At 38.6% G+C, this 25,998-nt stretch overlaps 1 protein-coding gene across 1 annotated transcript in view; it reads right to left on the reverse strand.

Annotated features, from left to right (window-relative positions):
• Window positions 1-25,998, reverse strand: part of PCDH11X (protocadherin 11 X-linked) — a 652,803-nt gene that overhangs the window by 278,422 nt on the left and 348,383 nt on the right. Inside the window, 1 exon segment of the mRNA XM_008700634.2 lies at window positions 15,057-15,252. Within this exon segment, the coding sequence (XP_008698856.1) occupies window positions 15,057-15,252 (196 nt within the window).

A 25,998-nucleotide genomic window follows, 5' to 3' on the forward strand; every position in this document is an offset into this window, starting at 1 on the left:
TTTTCCCACTCAAAGAGCTCCCTTTAATAATTCTTGCAGGGCTAGTTTAATGGTCATGAACTCCTTTAGTTTTTGTTTGTCTGGGAAACTTTTTATTTCTCCTTCTACTGTGAATGACAGACTTGCTGGATAAAGTATTTTTGGCTGCATATTTTTTTCCCATTCAACACATTGATTATATCATACCACACTTTCTGGCCTGCTAAGTTTCTATGGACAGATCTGCTATGAACCTGATCCGTCTTTATTGTAGGTTAAGGATTTATTTTCCCCTGCTGCTTTCAGGATTCTTTCCTTGTCTGTGTATTTTGTGAATTTGACTATGATATATTTTGGTGATGGCTGCCTTTTGAGTTTTCTGTGCTTGGAGTTTGATGTCTGTTTCCTTTCCCAGGCTAAGGAAGTTTTCATCTATAATTTGCTTAAATAAACCTTCTGCCCTTTTTTCTCTATATATATTCTGGGACTCAGTGACATAGAAGATAAAATTATGGATAACAATGAAGCAGAGAAGAAGAGAGAGAGAAAGGTATTGGATCACAAATTCAAACTTAAGGAACTCAATGACTTATTAAAGCATAATATTTGTATCATAGGAGTCCCAGAATTTATATATATATATTTATATATATATATATATATATATATATATATGATTAAAAAATAAAAATTGCTTTTTCTGTGTCTTAAGGAAAAAAATTACAAAAGTAGTTAGATTCTATTTCCACTAGAGCTGAAGCTTTGTAGCATTCTATGATCAGTAGACTTGGTGTGTGGAAGGGGTTTGTATTGGTCTTCTGGGAATGAGGCCTGTTGAGCTGATTCTCAGACAGACTCACCCTGGTGGAGATGCACCTGCTGGGCACACATGGGCACTGCTTGGTGAAAGCAGCTCTGTCCTCCACTTGGTACTGTTTTCCTTATTGAAGTCTGTCAGTGCTGATGGATGGTGTGAAAATGTCATCATACCCTTCTCTAGTCCCTGGAGTGGAGAATTTTTGCCTGCCGTTCTTCATGAAGCCCTCACGGAAGAGCAACCTATCACCTCTCCTGTGTCTGTGGCTTCCGTCACATCCCCGCCTTTACCCTACCTGCATCTGAACTGTGAACTTGCCAGGCAGCACAAGACTCTAGTGTTTTATCTCAGGGACATGGGTGGGTTTCATATATCCAAATTTTAGAAAGCAGGTCAGTGTGGACCTGAACTGATCCTCTGGGGGAGGGTCTCACCACATTGTAGATTATGTCAGCTTGTCCAGAAATTGGTTGCATGCCTGCACAGCAGTTCGGAGTTTATGGTAAAGCACAGCAAAAAGGCAGCACCCATTGATATGCAATTTGCTGACTTCAGCCAGCATTCCTGTTCCTAAGTTAGTCAAAGAGGCAGCTCAATGTGCCCACCATGTCTTTTGCCCCCAGAGAGGTCATGCCACCTGTTCCAAATGCACTCCAAGGAGGGGGACTGCTTCTCCCTGTGCAACCCAGGTAATCCTCAGACCACCCTGCCTGCTCCTGGGTCTCCTCTCTCCTTCCCCACCAGAGTACTGCTAAGCCCACTAGGTGCAACCCAGGCAATGGTGCAGACCTCTGAAACTTCAGACTCTGCTCTCCACTGTTTATAAAACCTTGCAGTAGTCAGCCCCTCTCCTTTTCTCAGTCAATGGTTTTGTGAAGAGTTTTCCTTGTGCAACTCCCTGTGCTTACTCGCTCTCAATCCCTCTCTCTCTCTCTTTCTCCCTCTCTCTCTCTTGTTACTCTCTCCAGTCAAGGCTCCCTCCCCATCGTAGTACCAGCAGCCCTTCTCTCTTCCAAATCAACTCTCCACAGCTTCTACTACAATGTGGCAGTTTTTCAACTGTAGTTGTGCCTTTTTTCTCTCTCAGTCCTCAGAATGATTTCTTGGGTGTTCAAAATGATTTGATTTTTATCTAACTATGTTCAAGGGATAAGGCAAGCCTGGGTCTACCTACTCCTCTGCCATCTTCACTCCTCTCTTCTGTGACATCCTGTAGAAGACTAATGTTTATTGTCCCCTTTATATTTTATTTATTCCTAACAATTCCATACATCACCTGGTGCTCGTCATAACAAGCACACTTCTTTTTTTTTTTTTTTAAATGATTTTTTATTATATTATGTTAGTCACCATACAGTACATCCCCGGTTTCTGATGTAAGGCTCGATGATTCATTAGTTGTGTATAACACCCAGTGCACCATGCAATACGTGCCCTCCTTACTACCCATCACCGGTCTATCCCATTCCCCCACCCCCCTCCCCTCTGAAGCCCTCAGTTTGTTTCTCATAGTCCATAGTCTCTCATGTTTCATTCCCCCTTCTGATTACCCCCCCTTTCTTTATCCCTTTCTTCCCCTACCGATCATCCTAGTTCTTATGTTCCATAGATGAGAGAAATCATATGATAGTTGTCTTTCTCTGCTTGACTTATTTCACTTAGCATTATCTCCTCCAGTACTGTCCATGTTGTAGCAAATGTTGAGAACTCGTTCTTTCTGATAGCTGAGTAATATTCCATTGTATATATGGACCACAACTTCTTAATCCAGTCATCTGTTGAAGGGCATCTCGGCTCCTTCCACGATTTAGCTATTGTGGACATTGCTGCTATGAACATTGGGGTGCATATGGCCCTTCTCTTCACTATGTCTGTATCTTTGGGGTAAATACCCAGTAGTGCAATGGCTGGATCATAGGGTAGGTCAATTTTTAACTTTTTAAGGGACCTCCACACTGTTTTCCAGAGTGGCTGTACCAACTTGCATTCCCACCAACAATGTAGGAGGGATCCCCTTTCTCCACATCCTCTCCAACAATTGTTGTTTCTTGCCTTGTCTATTTTTGCCATTCTAACTGGCGTAAGGTGGTATCTCAGTGTGGTTTTGATTTGAATTTCCTTGATGGCTAATGATTTTGAACATTTTTTCATGTGTCTGTTAGCCATTTGTATGTCTTCATTGGAAAAGTGTCTGTTCATATCTTCTGCCCATTTTTTGATTTGTTTATTTGTTTCTCGTGTATTGAGTTTGAGAAGTTCTTTGTAGATCTTGGATACCAGTCCTTTATCTGTAGTGTCATTTGCAAATATCTTCTCCCATTCCGTGGGCTGCCTCTTAGTTTTTCTGACTGTTTCCTTGGATGTGCAGAAACTTTTAATCTTGATGAAGTCCCATAAATTCATTTTATCTTTTGTTTCTCTTGCCTTTGGGGATGTGTCATGAAAAAGGTTGCTTTGGCCGATGTCGTAGAGGTTGCTGCCTATGTTCTCCTCTAGAATTTTGATGGATTCCTGTCTCACATCGAGGTCTTTCATCCATTTGGAGTTTATTTTTGTGTATGGTGTGAGAGAGTGGTCAAGTTTCATTCTTTTGCATGTAGCTGTCCAATTTTCCCAGCACCATTTATTGAAGAGACTGTCTTTTTCCCACCGGATGTTTTTTCCTGCTTTATCAAATATTAGTTGCCCAAAGAGCCGAGGGTCCATTTCTGGGCTCTCTATTCTGTTCCATTGGTCTATGTGTCTGTTTTTGTGCCAGTACCATGCTGTCTTTGTGATCACAGCTTTGTAGTACAGCTCGAAATCCGGCATTGTGATGCCCCCAGCTTTGTTTTTCCTTTTCAACAGTTCCTTGGAGATTCGGGGCCTTTTCTGTTTCCATACAAATTTAAGGACTGTTTGTTCCAGTTCTTTGAAAAATGTCCTTGGTATTTTGATCGGGATAGCATTGAAAGTGTAGATTGCTCTGGGTAGCATGGACATTTTAACTATGTTAATTCTTCCGATCCATGAGCATGGAATATCTTTCCATCTTTTTATGTCTTCCTCAATGTCTTTCAAGAGTGATTTATAGTTTCTAGAATATAGGTCCTTTACGTCTCTGGTTAAGTTAATTCCAAGGTAACGTATGGTTTTTGGTGCTATTGTAAATGGGATGGATTCCCTAATTTCTCTTTCTTCGGTCTCGTTATTCGTGTATAGAAATGCAACTGATTTCTGAGCATTTATTTTGTATCCTGCCACGTTACTGAATTGCTCTATAACTTCTAATAGTTTGGGAGTGGCTTCTTTTGGGTTTTCCATATAGAGTATCATGTCATCTGCAAAGAGAGACATTTTGACTTCTTCTTTGCCAATTTGAATACCTTTGATCCCTTTTTGTCGTCTGATTGCTGTTGCAAGGACTTCTAGTACTATGTTGAATAGTAGTGGCGAGAGTGGGCATCCTTGTCGAGTTCCTGATCTTAAGGGAAAGGCTTCCAGCTTTTCCCCATTGAGAATAATATTTGCAGTAGGCTTTTCATAGATGGCTTTTATGAGATTGAGAAATGTACCTTCTATTCCTACACTCTGAAGGGTTTTAATCAGGAAAGGATGCTGTATTTTGTCAAATGCTTTTTCGGCATCGATTGAGAGGATCATATGGTTCCTGAGTCTTTTCTTGTTGATATGATGTATCACGCTGATTGATTTGCGAATATTGAACCACGCTTGCATCCCAGGTATGAATCCCACTTGATCGTGATGGATAATCCTTTTAATGTACTGTTGCATTCTATTAGCAAGTATCTTGTTGAGGATTTTGGCGTCCATATTCATTAGGGAAATCGGTCTGTAATTCTCCTTTTTGAGGGGGTCTTTGCCTGGTTTGGGGATCAAGGTAATATTGGCCTCATAAAATGAGTTTGGTAGCTTTCCTTCTGTTTCTATTTTGACAAGCACACTTCTTAATCCCTGTTACATATTTAACCCATCCACCCACTCCCCTCTGGTAACTATCAGGTTTTTTTTTTCTTTATAATTAAGAGTCTATTTCTGGATTTGTCTACCTCTCTCTCTTTTTTTATTCCTTTGCTCATTTGCTTTGTTTCTTAAATTCCACATATGAGTGAAATCATTTGGTATTTGTCTTTCTCTGAATGACTTATTTCATTTAGCAATATATTTACTAGCTCCATTCACATAATTTCAAATAGCAAGATTTCATTCTTTTTTATGGCTGCCTAATATTCCACATATATACACATATACATATGCATATACATGGAATATATATATCCATTCATCAGTTTCTCCATTTATCCATTCATCAATCAATGGACACAATGGACACTTGGGCTGCTTCCATGTCTAAGCACTAGTAAATAAACACAGGAGTGCATGTATCCCTTTAAATTAGTGTTTTTGTATTCTTTGGGTAAATACGCAGTAGTGCCATTGTTTAATCATAGGGTAGTTCTATTTTTAAATTTTGAAACTCCATACCGTTTTCTAGAGTGAATGCACAAGTTTGCATTCCCACCAATAGTGCACTAGGGTTCCTTTTTATCCACATCCTGCCAACACCTGTTGTTTCTTGTGTTGTTGATTTTAACCATTTTGACAGGTGTGAGGTGATATCTCATTGTAGTTTTGATTTGCATTTCCTGGTGATAAGTGATGATGAACATCTTTTCATGTGCCTGTTGGCCGTCTGTATGTCTTCTTTGGAGAAAAGTCTGTACTTGTCTTCTGACCATTTTTTAATTGGATTTTTGGATTTGGGGTATGGAGTTCTATACATTCTTTATATATTTTGGAATAGTAACCATTTATCTGATATGCAATTTGCAAATAACTTCTCCAATTCCATAAGTTGCCTTTTAGTTTTGTTGATTGTTTCCTTCACTGTGCAGACTCTTTTAAATTTTGATGTACTCCCAATATTTTATTTTTGATATTGTTTCCCTTGCCTCAGGAGACGTATCTAGAAAAATGTTGCTGGAGCTGATGTCAAAGAACTTACTGCCTGTGTTCTCTTCTAGGGTTTTTACGGTTTTAGGTCTCACATTAAGGTCTTTAACACATTTTTAATTCATTTTTGTGCATGGTATAATAAAGTGGACTAGTTTTTTTTTTTTTTGCATGTTGCTGTCCAGTTTTCCCAACACCCTTTGTTAAAAAAAATATTTTTCCCATTGGATGCTCTTTCCTACTTTGTTGAATATTAATTGATCATAGAGTTGTGGGTTCATTTCTAAGTTTTCTATTCTGTTCTATCTATGTGTCTTTTTTGTGCCAGTATTATACTATTTTTATTACTACAGCTGTGCAATATAACTTGAAATCTAGACTTGTGATGCCTCCATCTTTGCTTTTCTTTTTCAAGGTTGCTTTGGGTATTCTGGTTCCATCGTGATTCCATACAAATATTAGGATTTTTTGTTCTAGGTCTGTGAAAAATGCTGGTGGTATTTTGATAGGGATTGCATAAAATGTGTAGATTGCTTTGGGTAGTAAAGACATTTTAACAATTTCTATTCTTCCAACCCAAGGGCATGGAATGTCTTTCCATTTCTTTGTGTCATCTTCAATGTCTTTCAACAATGTTCTATAGTTCTCAGAGTACAGTTTTTTCACATCTTCAGTTAGATTTCCTCCTACATATCTCATTATTTTGGTGCAATTGGAGATGGGATTGTTTCCTTAATTTTTCTTTCTGCAGCTTCATTACTAGTATATGGAAATGCATCAGATTTCTGTACGTTGATTTTGTATTCTGCAACTTTACTGAATTCATTTATGAGTTCTAGCAGTTTTTTGGTGGAATCTATCAGGTTTTCTATGTATAGTAGCATATCATCTGCAGATAGTCAATGTTTTATTCTTCCCTTACCTTTGGATACCTTTTATTTCTTTTTGTTGTCTGATTGCTGAGTCTAGGCCTTCCAATACTATGTTGAATAAAAGTGATAAGGGTGGGCATCCCTCTCTTGCCATGACCTTATGGGGAAAAATAAGTTTTTCCCCGTTAAAGATGTTAGCTGCAGGTTTTTCATATATGTCCTTTAATATGTTGAGGTATGTTCACTGTATCACTACTTTTTCGAGGGTTTTTATCATGAATGGATGTTGAAATTTGTCAAATGCTTTTTTTTGTATCTGTTGAAATATAGTTTTCATCCTTTCTCTTATTTATGTGATGTCTCACATTGATTGATTTGTGAATATTGAACCACCCTTGCACCCCAGGAAAAATTCCCACTTGATCATGGTGAATGCTTTTTAATGTATTTTTGGATTCAGTTTGCTAGCATTTTGTTGAGGATTTTTGCATCTATGTTCATTAGAGATATTGGCCTGTATTCTCTCTTTATATGGTGTCTTTATCTGTTTTTGGTATCAGGGTAATCTTAACCTCATAGAAAGAATTTGGTAGTTTTTCTTCTTTTTCTATTTTTTGGAATAGTTTGAGAAGAATACGTATTAACTTTTATTTATACGTTTGGTATAATTTGCCTGTGAATCCATCTGGTCCTGGACTTTTGTTTGTTGGGAGTTTTTTATTACTGATTCAATTTCTTTGATGGTAATTGGTCTGTTCAAGTTTTCTCTTTCTTCCTGTTTCATTTTCAGTAGTTTATATGTTTCTAGAAATTTATCTGTTTCTTCTAGGTTGTCCAGTTTGTTGGCATTTAGTTTTTATTAATATTCTTTTTTCATTGTTTGTATATGTGTGGTGTTGGTTGTTATTTCTCCTAATTTGTGATTTTATTTATTTCAATCTTTTCTCTTTTTTGCTTGATAATTCTATCTATAGGTTTATCTTTTTTTTTTTTTGTCCAAAGAATCAGCTCCTGGTTTGATTGATCTGTTCTATTTTTTTTTTAGATTCCAAATATTTTTTTTTGCTCTAATCTTTATTATTTCCTTCCTTCTTCTGGTTTTAGGTTTTGTTTGTTGTTCTTTTTATAGCTCCTTTACTTGTAATCTTAGGTTGTTTATTTGAGACTTTTCTTGCTTATAGAAGTAAACCTCTATTGCAATAAACTCACCTCTTAGAACTGCTTTTACTGTATCCCAAATTTTTGGACAATTGTGTTTTCATTTTTATTTGTTTCCATATAATTTTTTATTACTCCTTTTTATTTCCTGGTTGACCTAAGCTATTGTTTCTTAGCTTGTTATTTAACCTCCATGTGTTTGTGGTCTTTCCAGTTTTTTTTCTTGTGGTGGACTTCTAGTTCCGTAACATTGTGGTCAGAAAAGTTGCATGGTGTAACTTTGATCTTCTTGAATTTATTGAGGATTATTTTGTGGCCTATTATGTGAACTATTTTGCAGAATGTTCCATGCGCACTTGAAAAGAATGTGTATTCTGCTGTTTTAGGATGCAATGTTCTGAGTATATTGATTAGATACATCTTGTCCAATATGTCATTCAAAGTCATTATTTTCTTTTTGTAAATTTTTATTTAAATTCTAGTTAGTTAACATATAGTGTAATATTATTTTCAGGAGTAAATTTTAATGACTCATCAGTTACATCTAATACCCAGTACTCAACACATATGCCCTCCTTAATACCCATCACACATTTAGCCCATCTCCAGCCCACCTCCCCTCCATCAACCCTCAGTTTGTTCTCTATATTTAAGGGTCTGATATGGTTTGCTTTCCTCTTTTTTTCCCCCTTCTCCTAAGTTCATCTGTTCTGTTTCTCAAATTCCACATATGCCTGAAATCATATGATTTGTCTTTCTCTGACTTATTTCACTTAGCATAATACACTCTAGCTTCATCTACATCATTGCTGGTGGCAAGATTTCATTCTTTTTGATGGCTGAGTAATATTCCATTGTATACATATACCACATATTCTTTATCAATTCATCAGTCAATGGGCATTTGGGCTCTACCCATAATTTGGCTATTGTTGATAATGCTGCTATGAACATTGGGGTACATGTGGTAGTACAATTCCTGGGTCATAAGGTAGTTCTATTTTTAACTTTTTGAGGAAACCCCATATTGTTTTGCAGAGTGGAAAGCCATTCTTTTCTAATCATCTGTTTGGATGATCTGTTCATTGATGTAAGTGGGGTGTCATAGTCCCCTACTGTTATTGTATGACTATCACTTACCTCCTTTATGATTATATATTAGGTGCTTCAAGTATTTAGGTGCTTCCATTTAGGGTGCATTAATATTTATAATTTTTATCTTCTTGTTGAATTGTCCCTTAATGATTATGTAGTGTCTTTCTTTGTCTCTTCTTACAGTCATTGTTTTAAAGTTAATTTTGTCCGATGAAACTATTGCTACTACAGGATTCTGTTGGCATCCATTCATATGACAGATGTTTCTCCATTCTCTCACTTTCAATAATCATGCATCTTAAAGTCTAAAATGAATCTCTTGTAGACAGTATATAGATTTTTTTTAATCCACTCTGTCACCCTATGTCTTTTGATTGGAGCATTTAATCTATTTACATTCAAAGTAATTATTGGTAAATATGTACTTATTGTCATTTTAGTATTTGTTTTGTGGTTGTTTCTGACATTTTGCTCTGATCCTTTCTTTTCTTTCTTTCAAGTTTTGCTGATTTGTTTAAAGATTTATTTATTTATTTGAGAGAGAGAGTGAAAGAGTGTGAGATCACACACAAGTTGGGGAGGGGCAAAGGGAAAGAACCCTCAATGAGACTCCCTGCTGAGTGTGGAGCCCAACATAGGGCTTAATCTCACAACACATGAGATCATGACCTTAGCTGAAACCAAGAGTTGGACGCTTGACCAACTGAGCCACCTAGGCTTCCCTTGCTGATTTTCTTTAGGGAGATATTCAGATTTATTTCTTTTTCTTATTTGCATATTTATTAGTGGTTTCAATATATAGTTGTCATTGGGTTGGTATATAACCTCTTCTGCATGTAGTAGTTTATATTAAATTGATGGGCTTTTAAATGTGTATCCATTCTTACTCTTATCTTCCTAACATTTTAGATATTTGGTGACTTTTTTTACATGCTTTTATCTTGTAAATTCCTTGACTGATTTTTTTTAAGAAAGGGGGAGGGGTAGAGGACGAGAGAGAGAGAGAATCTTAAGCAGGCTCCACACTCAGTGTGGAACCCAATGTGGGGTTCAATCTCCTGACCCTAAGATCATGACCTGAGCTAAAATCAAGAGTCGGACACTTAAACCACTGAACCACCCAGACGCCACAACTTGAATGATTTTTTTACATAAATATTCATTTTTACTGCTTTTGTGTTTCCTACCCTCATACAGTCACTTTTGGTCTCTGCTTTCACAGAGTCTCCTTTAATATTTCTTGTGGGGCTGGTTCAGTGGTTAAAAAACTCCTTTAGCTTTTGTTTGGGAAGCTCTTTATCTTTCCTTCAATTCTGAATGATAGCCTTGCTGAATAAAGTATTCTTGGCTGCAAATTTTTATCATTCAGTGCTTTGACTATATTGTGTCACTTTCCTCTGGCTTAGAAAGCTTCTGCTGAAAAATCCCCTGCTAGCTGTATGGGTCTTCCCTTGTATATTATTGTCTTCTTTTGTCTTTCTGCTTTAAAAATTGTCTCTTTAACACTGTATTTTTCTAATTTAATTACAATATGTTTTGCTCTTGCCTGCTTCTGTTGATTTTGATGGAGGTTCTCTGCTCCTCCTGGATATATATATATATATCCTTCCCCAGATTAGGGAATTTTTCAGCTATTATCTCTTCAAATACATTCTCTGCCTCCTTTTCTGTCATTTCTTCTGGGACTCCTTTAATATGATTGTTATTACATTTGATGGAGTCACTGAGTTCCCTAAGTCTATTCCCTTTTTGCATAGTTTTCTTTTCTCTTTTGTCCAGTTTGATTACTTCCCATCACTCTGTCTTCTAGGTCACTAATTTGTTCTTCTACTTCTTTTAGCCTGCTGTTCAGTCCATCAGGCATGTTTCTGATTTAGTTTATTGAGCCCTGATCTCTGCTATGTTGTTGCTTATCTCTGTGTTAAAATTCTCATTCATGTTTTCCATTCTTTCCTCATCCAGAAAGTACCCTTATGATTATTGCTTTAAAATCTCTATCAGGAATGTTATTAATATCTGTTTCACTTAGCTCTCTGGTCATGCCATCCTGTCCTTTCATTTGGGATATATTTATTTCTCTGTGTCCTTATTTTGTCTGCCTGTCTGTCTGTTTCTATATGTTAGGAAACTCAGCTATGTCTTCAGCTCTTGAAAGTAAAGATGTTATGAATAAGAGGTCCTGTATTGCCCTGCAGTGCAGTGTCCCTTGTCCACCAGAACATAGCCTTTTAGGAGAGTATCCTAAATGTGTTGCTTACACCCTACTGTTTTGTATAAGTAAGTTTTCCTTTTGGTGTATTCATCTGCACTGACTATCTGCCTGTTGTGGGCTATGCTTGCTTTCTGTGCTATTAGTGGGAACAAGTCAGGCCAGCTCTGAGGGTTTGTGTTCACTGAGGAATTTGGCAGCAGTGCGGCAGTGTTAGCAAAATCTGTACTAGGCCAGCAGGCCTATACCAGATCCCCTGATGCATTGAAGCAGCTGGGCACTGTGTACCAGGGAAGTCAGAGTAACAAGGTTGGGTACAGCAGTTGTCAATGGCTGGACAAGGCCAGGCACAATGGTGACTGTGGGCACATGGTTGGACACAGTGCAGCAGATGGGTGCTTCGCGATGTTTGAGTAAAGTGCATAGCAGCAGCAATGCACCCAGTGGCTGGGTATGGCATGCAGCAGCATATTTCTATTTTAACTGTTCAAGTTTTTTAGCCCTAAATGTTCTTAGAACTCTATTTTTTTTTTGTATGACAGAAATGAGTAAAGTAAAAGAAAAACTTTAACAAACACTTTACAGGTTGATGAAATTTTAGACATATTTTGTTACTTTAAGCTCAAATTTTAGAAGAGTTTATTTATTTATTTTCTTAAGGAATCTCTACATCCAGTGTGGGTCTTGAACTCATAACCTCAAGATCAAGAGTTGCATATTCTACTGACTAAGCCAGCCAGGCAACCCCTAAGCTCAAATTTTAGACACTAAAACAACTGTAACATTTTCAGATAGATGGACTTCATATATGAAATGACTATATCCAATGAAGAAGTTTTAAAAAACACAAATGACATAACTATTGCAGTTGAAGATGATTATAACAATGATTAAACTAAGTTTGTTTCCCCCTTCGTTTAGGATATTCTCTGAAAATTAATTGATTTATGGCTGGTAAACTGAAGATTGATTTGAATCTCTTTAGAAATATTCAGTTTACCATTCCTATTCCAAAGAAACATAGATGTTATCTATGACATGTCAAATTATAATATGTCAGCAGATCACTGGAAATTTAGTAGTTACTCTTTTCTCTCCAACTTACAAATAGTGTGAGATAGCAATGCATTCTCTATTTAAGGGGGAAAAACACAGACATTCTGACTTCATATGTATAGACTATTCAGACATCTCTGAAGTTTAATATGGTAGACCTTTGATAATATTTCCATTTGTCTCAGAACTTAGTCTGAATTATAATATCAGAGCAATGTTTTACAAAGGAAAGTTAAAAAGCATTTTTTAACTCTCCACAAATTATGTCTTACCTTATGGTACTTGTAAATAAGTGGATATGAACATAGGGCCATATATAGATTACTGTATTTAGAATAGTCCCAAGGGGATTACATGGTCTCCAGACCTCTCAGTTAATACTATATCATGATATATGAAATTCCAAGCAGTACAAGTCTCATTCTGTTCTCTACCAGGGCTACACTCTTCTGTGTCTCCATAAAATCCTTTGAGAAGTCAAAGATTTACCTGTTATAGTATCCACAGAAACCCAGCACCAAACAATAGTGATGTTTATGATTTAGATTTCTGTTTATATTTTTATCAAATTAGCTAGCTTTAAAGAGCAGAGTCCATTGAAAATGATACACATAACTTGTTGGGGTTATGATTAGGGAAAGCTCTAGGAGATAGGCTTTGGCTCTCATACCAAAGGCTAACGTCAGGAGATTGCAACTGTGAAATTGAAAACTTCAAAAAGCTTTCAAATGGAATAAGACAAGATGTTTTATTAAACTTGCCTTCTGAAAGAGAAATAATTGGATTCAGTCTATTTGCTTCTTCTTTAACGTAAGGACATTTAATATTCCTGGCAAAAGACTCAAGAGTATAAGTACCATAATTTTATTATCTAATCAGCAGATTTTTATCAACCTGGGAACTGTATTTTATTATTTATTTATTTATTTATTTTTAAAGATTTTATTTCTTTATTTGACAGAGATGGAGACAGCCAGCGAGAGAGGGAACACAAGCAGGGGGAGTGGGAGAGGAAGAAGCAGGCTCATAGCAGAGGAGCTTGATGTGGAGCTCAATCCCGTAACGCCAGGATCACGCCCTGAGCCGAAGGCAGACGCTTAACCGCTGTGCCACCCAGGCGCCCCAATGGGAACTGTATTTTAAAATAACATTAACATGCCCCTTCTTTTCACTACAGCTGTATCTTTAGGGTAAATACCTAGTAGTGCAATTGCTGGGTCATAGGGTAGCTCTATTTTTAATGTCTACAGGAACTTCCATACTGTTTTCCAAAGTGGCTTTACCAGCATGCATTCCCACCAACAGTGTAAGAGGGGGACATGCACCCCAGTGTTCATAGCAACAATGTCCATAAGAGCCAAACTGTAGAAGGAGCTGAGATGTACTTCAACAGATGAATGGATAAAAAAGATGTGGTACATATATACAATGGAATATTACTCAACCATCAGAAAGGATGAATACCCATTTGCATCGACATGGATAGAGCTGGAGAGGATTATGCTAAGTGAAATAAGTCAAGCAGAGAAAGACAATTATCATACAGTTTCACTTATAAGTGGAGCATAAAGAATAGCACAGAAGACCATAGGGGAAGGGAGGGAAAACTGAGGGGGAAGAAGTCAGAGGGAGACAAAGCATGAGAGACTCTGGACTCCAGGAAACAAACTGAGGGTTTCAGAAGAGAGGGGGATGGGTGGATGGGATAGCCAGGTAATGGGTATAAAGGAGGGCACGTGTTGTGATTAGCACTGGGTGTTATATGCAACTAATGAATCATTAAACACTACATCAAAAACTAATGATGTACTATATGTTGGCTAACTGAAAAATAAATAAATAAATAAATAAAATAAACTTAAAATAAAAAAGTAAAGGAGCATTAATAAATATCTCTAGTAAATTTTGGGGAAAATCTTATTCATAGATGTATTTCTACATTTTTGTGAACTTACAAGGAATTTTAAAGACTGCACTATTTTGGATAATTCAGTAGCAGAAAAGAAAGCAGATTCAGGATGAAATGAATTTCAAAATATGAAATGGGAACTGTGTAAAATAATTTGATTACTTAAGGACAGCATTTATTTCCTCTAACAGCTTACATTCTTGTTTGTGGTGTTATGGACTAAAACTGCTTAGTTTATTACCATCTACTCCATATCATAAAATCCATAATTATCCACTGTTTCAGAGTTATAGAGTTTCTTCTTGAACAATCAAAGTATGTTATCATCTCTGTTAGTCAGAAAAGATTACTTTGCTATGGAAAATTTTGATCTGATATTTTTTGTTTGTTTTTAATCAAAGCACACACATGTGCTATGTTAAAAATATCATTAGTATGCCATATTAAAGTAAGAGAAATTCATTTAAAGTGAAATAGTGTGCTTCTTGCACTTTTAATAAGTTTCTTTGTTATATAACATAATAAAGGCCATATATGAAAAACCCACAGTATTATCATCCTCAATATTGAAAAAATGAGTTTAATTTTAAAAAATGCCTATGGTTATTAACTCTACTAAAAATGAAAAATAAAATCTAGAAAATAATTCATATAAATTACAAAAATAATTTATATGTACTCAAATTAAATAAATAACAAAATAAAGTGGCTAGTTATGTACATATATATACATACCTATATGTATATAAAAATAAAAAATCTTATCTATGCCTAAAGAAAATGACTATTTTCAATCACATAATAACTTTCATATTAGATATGATCACAGAGTTCATATATTATAAACTGCTGTATTTATACTTTCCACTTAATTCTGTATTTTTACTTTTTAAAAATCTGTTACTACTCATATTAACATTAAATGACCAGTGTCATATAGCTACAATTATTTGACTAACAAATACAACAAGTGCATTTATCCTGCAGGACTAGACAGGTATCACTTACAGGATTCAGGATCAGAGTTGCCGTCCCCTTCAGTGCGCTTACTGGGTGCAGTATGATCAAAGTACTGCTCTTGAGGATAGCCAAGGGGCAGGGCATGGGATGTGCTGGGAATCCCCACATCATGGTCTCCCAGTCCACCATCACTGCTGCTTTCCTGAGAGCTTTCTGGTAAATGAAATGTGACACGCCGCTGGGACTGAAAGGAAGAAAGAAAATTATAAGGTTTCAGTTATGATCTGAATAACTACCTAATCCATCCGGTATTATTTCTGATATCTAGTGAAGTAACATTAACACGATCTTGAGTTGTAAAAACTGTCAGGCTTTTGTGAAGTCAGCCTTGTGTTCAAATCTGCTTCACCTGGCAGTAGAGTCACTTTTCTTATTTTCTTAAACAAGGTACATCTAGATGCACAAAAGTCAACTTGTTCTAAAGTAAGCTATTAATCTTTCTAGACATTTGAACACATTGGAAATTTTGATCAGTATTCAAACATAGATTTATTTAAATATAATTTGACAATAATCCATTTTTTTGAAAATAAGTAAGGATAAATATAACAAAATTTTATTGCTATAAGATTCTGGTGGGCTGAAACAGTAAATAATAGCACAGGTGTATTCAATCAAGTAGGTTTAGAAAATTAAAAGTGCAAATCATCTTTTTCAAGAATTTTAGAGGCAAAAATCTGTATTGGAATTAAGTTATTAATTTCTTTGAAGATTTTATTTTATTTTAGAGAGAGAGAGCATGAGTTGGAGGGACAGAGGGAGAGAGAATCTCAAGCAGACTCCATACTGAGCATGGAGCTCAACATGGGGTTCAATTACATGACCCTGAGATCATTACCTGAGCCAAAACCAAGAGTTGGATGCTTAACTGATTGTGCCACCCAGGCGCCCCTGTATTAGAATTAACTTAAATAGATTCTACCTTCTACAAAATAAAATTAGTTACATGGTATGGATAACAGTTGATGGTAACTATAAAAACAAACTATCAGTATTTTATGGTAATTACAGTAGAATACAAAAAATACATACGTGCCAAAATATGAAGATGAAGCATTTGCTTCCAAAACAAAAGATTCATGACATCCAGTGAGGTGTTAACTCCACTCAACCAGATGTAGTGTTATTTTTGTTTGCAACATTACCTTATGTAGTAGCTGATCTCCTAAAATATCCATCTTAATGGACCTCATCTCTTAGTATTAAGACTCTTATGTAGTTCTCTACCATACTGAATACAGTTAGGCCCTGGGTAACCAACCCTTGACGTTTTTGGCTTGTTCCATTGGAATACTCACTCTGGAGAAAAGCAACTGCATTGAAAGAAGTATGACTACTGGGAGACTTCCATACTGTGAAGAAGCTCAAGTTGGCCATGTGGAAAGACTGCATAGAAAGAAAATACAATACCCAGGAAAGCCTAAGTGTTCCAACCACTCTAGATCAGGTGCCAGAGATGCAATGTGAAGAATTCATTCTGGACATTACAGTTTATGGCCTTATATGAGCCATCTTAGCAATCTGAAGACATTTGAACCACCCCAGAGGCACCAGTCATTGTGGAGCAGAGATAATCTTTTCTGTAAATGATCCAAATTCCTGACCTAGAAAATGTAAAGTATAATTGGTTTTTGCTTTATGCTCCAAAGATTAGGGATAGTTTGCTACATAACAATAGATCAATCCAAATAACTACTTACAGTGTGAAAGATACAATTTAGAGGTAATTATTTAAGAAATTTATACATACCAAAATCACATGCAATTAGATACTAAGAATTTTTATGACAGAATGAGTATACTTTCACAAATTAGGCTTGGTCGTCAGTCTTTTTTCTTTTTTTTTCAAATGGAGATAATGAAAACGTCTGAAGACCATTACTATAGAATTAATGTTTGTGTACCCTCAAAATTCATATATTAAAACCTAATCCCCAACATGATTGTATTTGGAGGTGGGGCTTTTAGGAAATGAGTAGATCATGAGGGTGGGGCCCTCATATATGAGATTCGTGTCCTTATAAAAGCAGCCCCAGGGGAGTTCCAAGATGGCAGAGTAGTAGGGGAACTCTGAACTTGCTTCATCCTTCAAATACAACTAGATCAACCCTCAAGTATTTTGAACAACTTGGAAGATGATTGGAGAAGAACAGAAGCAATCTGCATGGTTGGAACGAGAGAATTTAGCAGAGACAAGGTATAGAACCCTTAACTGGGGGACAGGGAAGCCACTTGGCAGGGAAGGGGAGGAAGCCTGATTCCCCAAGTAAAGTCAGGAAGAGGGAAAAAGTTTGAAACAGTGCAGTGGGTTGTGACCGTACAATAAGCCATGTGAGGAGATTCCCTGGGTCAGGGAGAGATTGCTCCTAATCCTGGAGGGCATTTGGAAGAGCATATTCATCCTCTCCAAAGACAAAAGGACAGCCAGGGAGCCATTGAGTGGAGCCCAGTAGCAGGGTCAAAGGGGCTTGCAGGGGACAGAAAACCTCTTCACTTTTCAGTGTGAGCCACAATAGGCTTACACCTCTGTGCATGTGCCGATTGGCCACTTTCCTGGGATTGACTGAGCAGGGCACGGAGACTGGAGCAGATTGCAAAGAACCTGGCTGCTGATTTTTGCTATGAGCCACAATAGGCTTAAACCTCTATGTGTATCCCAAGTAGCCAATTTTCTAGGGCTGAGCGGAGTTGAGCACAGAGACTGGAGCAGATTGCAGATAACCTGGCCAGTGTTTTTTGGTGTCTGCCACAATAGATTCAAACCTCTTCAGCAGCTTTTCTGGAACAAATGGGAGTAGGGAACTGAGTTGAGGGTAGATGGCTGATAATCTAGCTCCAGCTTTTCACTGAGCATTACAATAAGCTCTAGTCTCTGTTTGTGCACTGAGCAATGACTTTTCAGGATGGGGTGGTGCTAGGCATGCCCCCAGTCTCCCTGCCAGGGGACCAGAGTGGGAGCATACATTACCAGGCCCTTTAAAACTTGGAATTTTGAATCCTAGCCACTGGTCAGAGATAAAATACAGGAGATCTGTGGCTCTGGACATATGGATGACCTGGGCACAGAGAGGTTATGGCAGGGAAATGATGAGGGCCTGGGTCAAAGGACATTCCCAGCTTTTTTAAGAGGGCCTCCTGAGCAGCAGATGATGGGAGTTCTGATCACCAGGGACAAGAGAGCGAGGTGACACCATATTCTACTTCTTCTACCGCCCCTCTCTTCTCCCACCTACCAGCACAGTCAGACTACAGAGAGAAACACAGCACCTCGAGTGGAACCTGTAATCTCCTACACTAAACCGCACCCCCTGACCTGGAAGGAACATCATTACAAGAGCAAGTCAGCTTTTAAGCCAGTGCAGCAAACCTCTCCCTCAGAAGATCAACACAAACCCCTGCATATACCAAGTCTACTGATCAAAGAAAGCTGCAAAACATCAGTTTCTGGCTCAACTTCACAAACAAATCAAAGCATACTTACTAAAAGGACCAAACACCCCCAATACAAGCAAGGAGGAACTCTGTAGAGTAAGGACCAATGGGAAAGGGCAGCCAAAACACAACAGCAGAATGTACACAACATATACCAGAATCACTTCCTGAAATTATCATTGTTGCTGTTGATATTATGATTGCTGTTTTTGTTATTTTTCTTTTTTATTATTTTTTTCTTTATCTTTCTTTCCTCCTTTCTTTTTGGACAAAATGACTAGAAGGAGAAATTCACAACAAAAGAAAGAAACAGGTAGTACTCTCTGCCATAGATTGAACAATATAGGTATAGGCAAGATATCAGGACTAGAATTCAAAACACCAATTCTAAAGATACTAGGTAGGTGTGAAAAAAGCATACAAGACACTAGAGAATGCCTTAATGTAGAAATAAAAGAACTAAAATCTAATCAGGTTGAAATTAAAAATGCAATTACTGAGATGCAGTAAAAAATGGAGGTTATAACAGCGAGGATAAATGAGGCAGAAGCATCACCAATATAGAAGACAAAATGATGGAAAGTAAGAAAGCTGAGAAAAGGAGAGAAAAACAACTGCTGGATCATGAGGGGGAGACTTTGAGAAATCAGTGATACCATAAAGTGCAACAATATTTGAATAATAGGAGTTCCAGAAGATGAAGAAAACAGAGAAGGTCAGAAGGTATATTTGAACAAATTATAGCTGAGAGTGTCCCTAATCTGTGGAAAGAAATAAGCATTCAAGTTCAGGAGGCACAGAGAACCCCCTTTAAAAAAACCATAAAATTAGGTCAAGACCCCGACATAATAGTGAAGGTTGCAAATTGCAAAGACAAAGAGAAAATCCTGAAAGCAGCTAAGGAAAAGAGGCCCTTAACCTACAAGGGTAGAAACATAAGGCTGACAACAGACCTGTCCACAGAGACCCAGAAGGCCAGAAAGGACTGAAATGACACATTCAAGGTACTAAATGAGAAAAAAAAATATGCAGGCCAGAATACTTTATCCAGCAAGACTGTCTTTCAAAATGGAAGGAGAGATGAAGAGTTTGCAGGGCAAAGAAAAACTAAAAGAATTTGTGATCACTAAACCATCCTTGCAAAAAATATTAAAGTGGATCCTTTGAGCAAAGAGAGACAAAAAGTAATGAAGACCACAAAGGAATAGAGGCAATCTACAGAAACAGACATTACAGGTAATGCAATGGCACAAAATTCATATCTTTCAGTAGTTACTCTGAATGTAAATGGGCTAAAAGCTCTAATCAAAAGACACAGGTATCAGACTGGATAAAACAACAAGACCCACCAATATGCTGTCTACCAGAGATTCATTTTAGATACAAAGACAACTCCAGATTGAAAGTGAGGGGATGGAGAACGATTTATCATGCAAAGGGACATCAAAAGAAAGCTGAGGTAGCAATCCTTGTATCAGATAACTTAGATTTTAAGCCAAAGACTAATAAAAGATGAAGAGGGGCACTATATCATAATTAAAGGGTCAATCCAGCAAGAGGAACTAACAGTTGTAAATGTTTATGCCCCCAACATGGGAGCAGCCAGTTAAGTAAACCAGTTAATAACAAAAATTAAAGAAATGCATTGATAATGATATAATAGGGGACTTTAACACCCCACTCAGAGCATTGAACAGATCATATAAGCAGAAGATCAATAAGAAATCAAGTACTTTCCATGACACACTGGACCAGATGGACTTCACAGATAATATTCAGAACATTTCATCTTAAGCAACAGAATACACTTTCTTCTCAAGTGAACATGAAACATTCTCCAGAATAGATCACATACTGGATCACAAATCAGGTCTCAAACAGTATCAAAAGATTGGGATTACACTCTACATATTTTCAGACCACAATGCTTTAAAACTTGAACTCAATAACAAAAGAAAATTTGGGGGGAACAAAAATTCATGGAAGTTAAAGAACATCCCACTAAAGAATGAGTAGATCAACCAGGAAACTAAAACATTTAAAAAAAAGTCACAGAAGCAAATGAAAATGAAAACAGAACAGTTCAGAACCTTTGGGATGAGGGGAGTTAAGATGGCGGAGGAGTAGGGGACCCCTTTTTCAGCCGGTCCCCTGAGTCAAGCTGGATAGGTACCAGACCAGCCTAAATAACCACGGAATCAGCCTGAGACTCAGGATGATGCATCTGGATCTCTACAAATGAACATCTCCAGCGCTGAGTATTGAGGTACGAAGAGGGGAGCTGTAAACCGGGCACAGATATCGGAAGATAAACAGAAGGGGGAGAACGCCGTGTTTGGCGCGGGGAGCGGCAGCCACCTGCACGGGGCGGGGGCGGACTCACAGAGGGCACCGCGAGAGAGCGGACTGAGACCGGTGGCGTGAGCGCGCCACCAGGCATCTCCCGAACACGGAATCCCGGTGTGTCACGGGATCCAGACTGAGACCGGGAACTCCCAGAGAGCGCGCGGCGGCAGCGGCTGGCGGGCCACCTGACGGGAGCGGGCGGACTACGCGGTCGGCACCCGAAACAGCAGACTGAGACCCTGAACCGGGTGCGCGCGCCACCAGGCTTCTCACGGAACTCTCGAGTCGAGGTGTGCTCACCGGGCATAGACTGAGACCGGGGAGACCCGGGAGCCTGCGCGGCCGGTGGCTGGCGAGCATTAGAAACACAAAGGACAGAGACGCGCCGGCCCTGGGAAGTGAGAACGAGGGCGCCGGGTGTGGGGCGCACATCCCGGGACGCTGCAGGGTTGAGCAGCACCAACAGAAACAGAGTTAAAGTGGCCAGAACATTAGTAGAGAACGGGCCGCAATCCTTCTGTTCCGTGACAGAGGCTGAAATTTGGCCGCTGCTGCTCTGACTCTCAGAAGAGGCACAGCAAACCGCCAGGGAAAGCCGCCAGAGAACAAAAGCCTGGAAATACCGGCTCAGAGAGTGCCCATCCCCATCCTCCCTCGCAGGGGACACGGAGACTCTACCCAAACAGGGTTGCCTGAGTATTGGCGCGGCAGGCCCCTCCCCCAGAACACAGAAGGCAGGCTGAAAAATCAAGAAGCCCACAACCCGGGCGCCTGGGTGGCGCAGTCATTGAGCGCCTGCCTTCGGCTTAGGGCGTGATCCCGGCGTTCCGGAAAGGAGTCCCTCATCGGGCTCCTCCGCTGGGAGCCTGCTTCTTCCTCTCCCACTCCCCTGCTTCTGTTCCCTCTCTCGCTGGTTGGCTGCCACATAAATAAATAAATAAAATCTTTAAAGAAGAAGCCCACATCCCTAAGATCCCTATAAAACAAGGGGCACGGCCTGGGACCCAGTCAATAATTTGGGCTCTGGAAACCCCGCAACCTCTCTTCATCAGAATGACAAGAAGGAGAAGCCCCCCCCAGCAAAGAAAAGACAGTGATTCTGTGGCCTCTGCCACAGAAATAATGGATATGGATGTAACCAAATTATCAGAAATGGAATTCAGAGTAACGATGGTCAAAATGATGAGTAGAATTGAAAAAACTATTAACGAAAAGGTTACTGAGAATATAGAATCCCTAAGGACAGAAATGAGAGCGAATCTGACAGAAATTAAAAATTCTATGAGCCAAATGCAGGCAAAACTAGAGGCTCTGACGGCCAGGGTCGCAGAAGCAGAGGAACGGGTTAGTGAATTGGAGGATGGGTTAATAGAGGAAAAAATGAAAATAGAAGATGGTCTTAAAAAAATCCACGCCCACGAATGTAGGTTACGGGAGATTACTGACTCAATGAAACGATCCAATGTTAGAATCATCGGCATCCCCGAGGGGGTGGAGAAAAACAGAGGTCTAGAAGAGATATTTGAACAAATTGTAGCTGAAAACTTCCCTAATCTAGCAAGGGAAACAAACATTCGTGTCCAAGAGGCAGAGAGGACCCCTCCCAAGCTCAACCACGACAAACCTACGCCACGTCACGTCATAGTGCAATTCGCAAATATTAGATGCAAGGATACAGTATTGAAAGCGGCCAGGGCAAAGAAATTTCTCACGTACCAAGGCAAAAGCATCAGAATTACGTCAGACCTGTCTACACAGACCTGGAATGAGAGAAAGGGTTGGGGGAGCATATTTAAAGCTCTTTCAGAGAAAAACATGCAGCCAAGGATCCTTTATCCAGCAAGGCTGTCATTCAGAATTGATGGAGAAATAAAGACATTTCAGAATCGCCAGTCACTAACCAATTTTGTAACCACGAAACCAGCCCTACAGGAGATATTACGGGGGGTTCTATAAAAGTAAAAAGGCCCCAAGAGTGATACAGAACAGAAAGTCACAGCCAATACAAACAAAGACTTTACTGGCAACATGGCAACATTAAAATCATATCTCTCAGTAATCAGTCTTAATGTAAATGGTTTGAACCATCCCATAAAACGCCACAGGGTTGCAGATTGGATAAAAAGAAATGACCCATCCATTTGCTGTCTACAAGAGACTCATTTCGAACCCAAAGATGCATTCAGACTGAGAGTAAGGGGATGGAGTACCATCTTTCACGCAAATGGACCTCAAAAGAAAGCTGGGGTAGCAATTCTCATATCAGATAAATTGGATTTTAAACTACAGACTATAGTTAGAGATGCAGAAGGGCACTATATTATTCTTAAGGGAAGTATTCAACAAGTGGATATGACAATTATAAATATATATGCCCCCAACAGGGGAGCAGCAAGATACACAAGCCAACTCTTAACCAGAATAAAGAGACATATAAATAAAAATACATTAATAGTAGGGGACCTCAACACTCCACTCTCAGAAATAGACAGAACACCCTGGCAAAAACTAAGCAAAGAATCAAAGGCTTTGAATGCCATACTCGACGAGTTGGACCTCATAGATATATATAGAACACTACACCCCAGAACCAAAGAATACTCATTCTATTCTAATGCCCATGGAACATTCTCAAGAATAGACCATGTTCTGGGACACAAAACAGGTCTCAACCGATACCAAAAGATTGAAATTATCCCCTGCATATTCTCAGACCACAACGCTCTGAAATTGGAACTCAACCACAAGGAAAAATTTGGAAGAAACTCAAACACTTGGAGACTAAGAACCATCCTGCTCAGGAATGACTCGATAAACCAGGAAATCAAAAATCAAATTAAACAATTTATGGAGACCAATGAGAATGAAAATACAACAGTCCAAAACCTATGGGATACTGCAAAGGCAGTCCTAAGGGGGAAATACATAGCCATCCAAGCCTCACTCAAAAGAATAGAAAAATCTAAAATGCAGTTTTTATATTCTCACCTCAAGAAGCTGGAACAGCAACAGAGGGACAGGCCTAATCCACGCACGAGGAAGCAGTTGACCAAAATTAGAGCTGAAATCAATCAAGCAGAAACCAGAAGTACAGTAGAGCAGATCAACAGGACTAGAAGCTGGTTCTTTGAGAGAATCAATAAAATTGACAGACCACTGGCAAGACTTATCCAAAAGAAAAGAGAAAGGACCCAGATTATTAAAATTATGAATGAAAAAGGAGAGGTCACGACGAACACCATTGAAATTGGAAGGATTATTAGAAATTTTTATCAACAGCTATATGCCAATAAACTAAGCAATCTGGAAGAGATGGAATCCTTCCTGGAAACCTATAAACTACCAAGATTGAAACCGGAAGAAATTGATTCCTTAAACAGGCCAATTAATTATGAAGAAATTGAGTCAGTGATAAACAACCTTCCAAATAACAAAACTCCAGGCCCGGACGGTTTTCCTGGGGAATTCTACCAAACATTCAAAGAAGAAATAATACCTATTCTCCTAAAGCTATTTCAAAAAATAGAAACAGAAGGAAAGCTACCAAACTCATTCTATGAGGCCAATATTACCTTGATCCCCAAACCAGGCAAAGACCCCCTCAAAAAGGAGAATTACAGACCGATTTCCCTAATGAATATGGACGCCAAAATCCTCAACAAGATACTTGCTAATAGAATCCAACAGTACATTAAAAGGATTATCCATCACGATCAAGTGGGATTCATACCTGGGATGCAAGCGTGGTTCAATATTCGCAAATCAATCAGCGTGATACATCATATCAACAAGAAAAGACTCAGGAACCATATGATCCTCTCAATCGATGCCGAAAAAGCATTTGACAAAATACAGCATCCTTTCCTGATTAAAACCCTTCAGAGTGTAGGAATAGAAGGTACATTTCTCAATCTCATAAAAGCCATCTATGAAAAGCCTACTGCAAATATTATTCTCAATGGGGAAAAGCTGGAAGCCTTTCCCTTAAGATCAGGAACTCGACAAGGATGCCCACTCTCGCCACTATTATTCAACATAGTACTAGAAGTCCTTGCAACAGCAATCAGACGACAAAAAGGGATCAAAGGTATTCAAATTGGCAAAGAAGAAGTCAAAATGTCTCTCTTTGCAGATGACATGATACTCTATATGGAAAACCCAAAAGAAGCCACTCCCAAACTATTAGAAGTTATAGAGCAATTCAGTAACGTGGCGGGATACAAAATCAATGCTCAGAAATCAGTTGCATTTCTATACACGAATAACGAGACCGAAGAAAGAGAAATTAGGGAATCCATCCCATTTACAATAGCACCAAAAACCATACGTTACCTTGGAATTAACTTAACCAGAGACGTAAAGGACCTATATTCTAGAAACTATAAATCACTCTTGAAAGACATTGAGGAAGACATAAAAAGATGGAAAGATATTCCATGCTCATGGATTGGAAGAATTAACATAGTTAAAATGTCCATGCTACCCAGAGCAATCTACACTTTCAATGCTATCCCGATCAAAATACCGAGGACATTTTTCAAAGAACTGGAACAAATAGTCCTTAAATTTGTATGGAAACAGAAAAGGCCCCGAATCTCCAAGGAACTGTTGAAAAGGAAAAACAAAGCTGGGGGCATCACAATGCCGGATTTCGAGCTGTACTACAAAGCTGTGATCACAAAGACAGCATGGTACTGGCACAAAAACAGACACATAGACCAATGGAACAGAATAGAGAGCCCAGAAATGGACCCTCGGCTCTTTGGGCAACTAATATTTGATAAAGCAGGAAAAAACATCCGGTGGGAAAAAGACAGTCTCTTCAATAAATGGTGCTGGGAAAATTGGACAGCTACATGCAAAAGAATGAAACTTGACCACTCTCTCACACCATACACAAAAATAAACTCCAAATGGATGAAAGACCTCGATGTGAGACAGGAATCCATCAAAATTCTAGAGGAGAACATAGGCAGCAACCTCTACGACATCGGCCAAAGCAACCTTTTTCATGACACATCCCCAAAGGCAAGAGAAACAAAAGATAAAATGAATTTATGGGACTTCATCAAGATTAAAAGTTTCTGCACAGCCAAGGAAACAGTCAGAAAAACTAAGAGGCAGCCCACGGAATGGGAGAATATATTTGCAA

The sequence above is a fragment of the Ursus maritimus genome, assembly GCF_017311325.1.
Source record: "Ursus maritimus isolate PB19 chromosome X unlocalized genomic scaffold, ASM1731132v1 scaffold_X1, whole genome shotgun sequence".
NCBI lineage: Eukaryota > Metazoa > Chordata > Mammalia > Carnivora > Ursidae > Ursus > Ursus maritimus.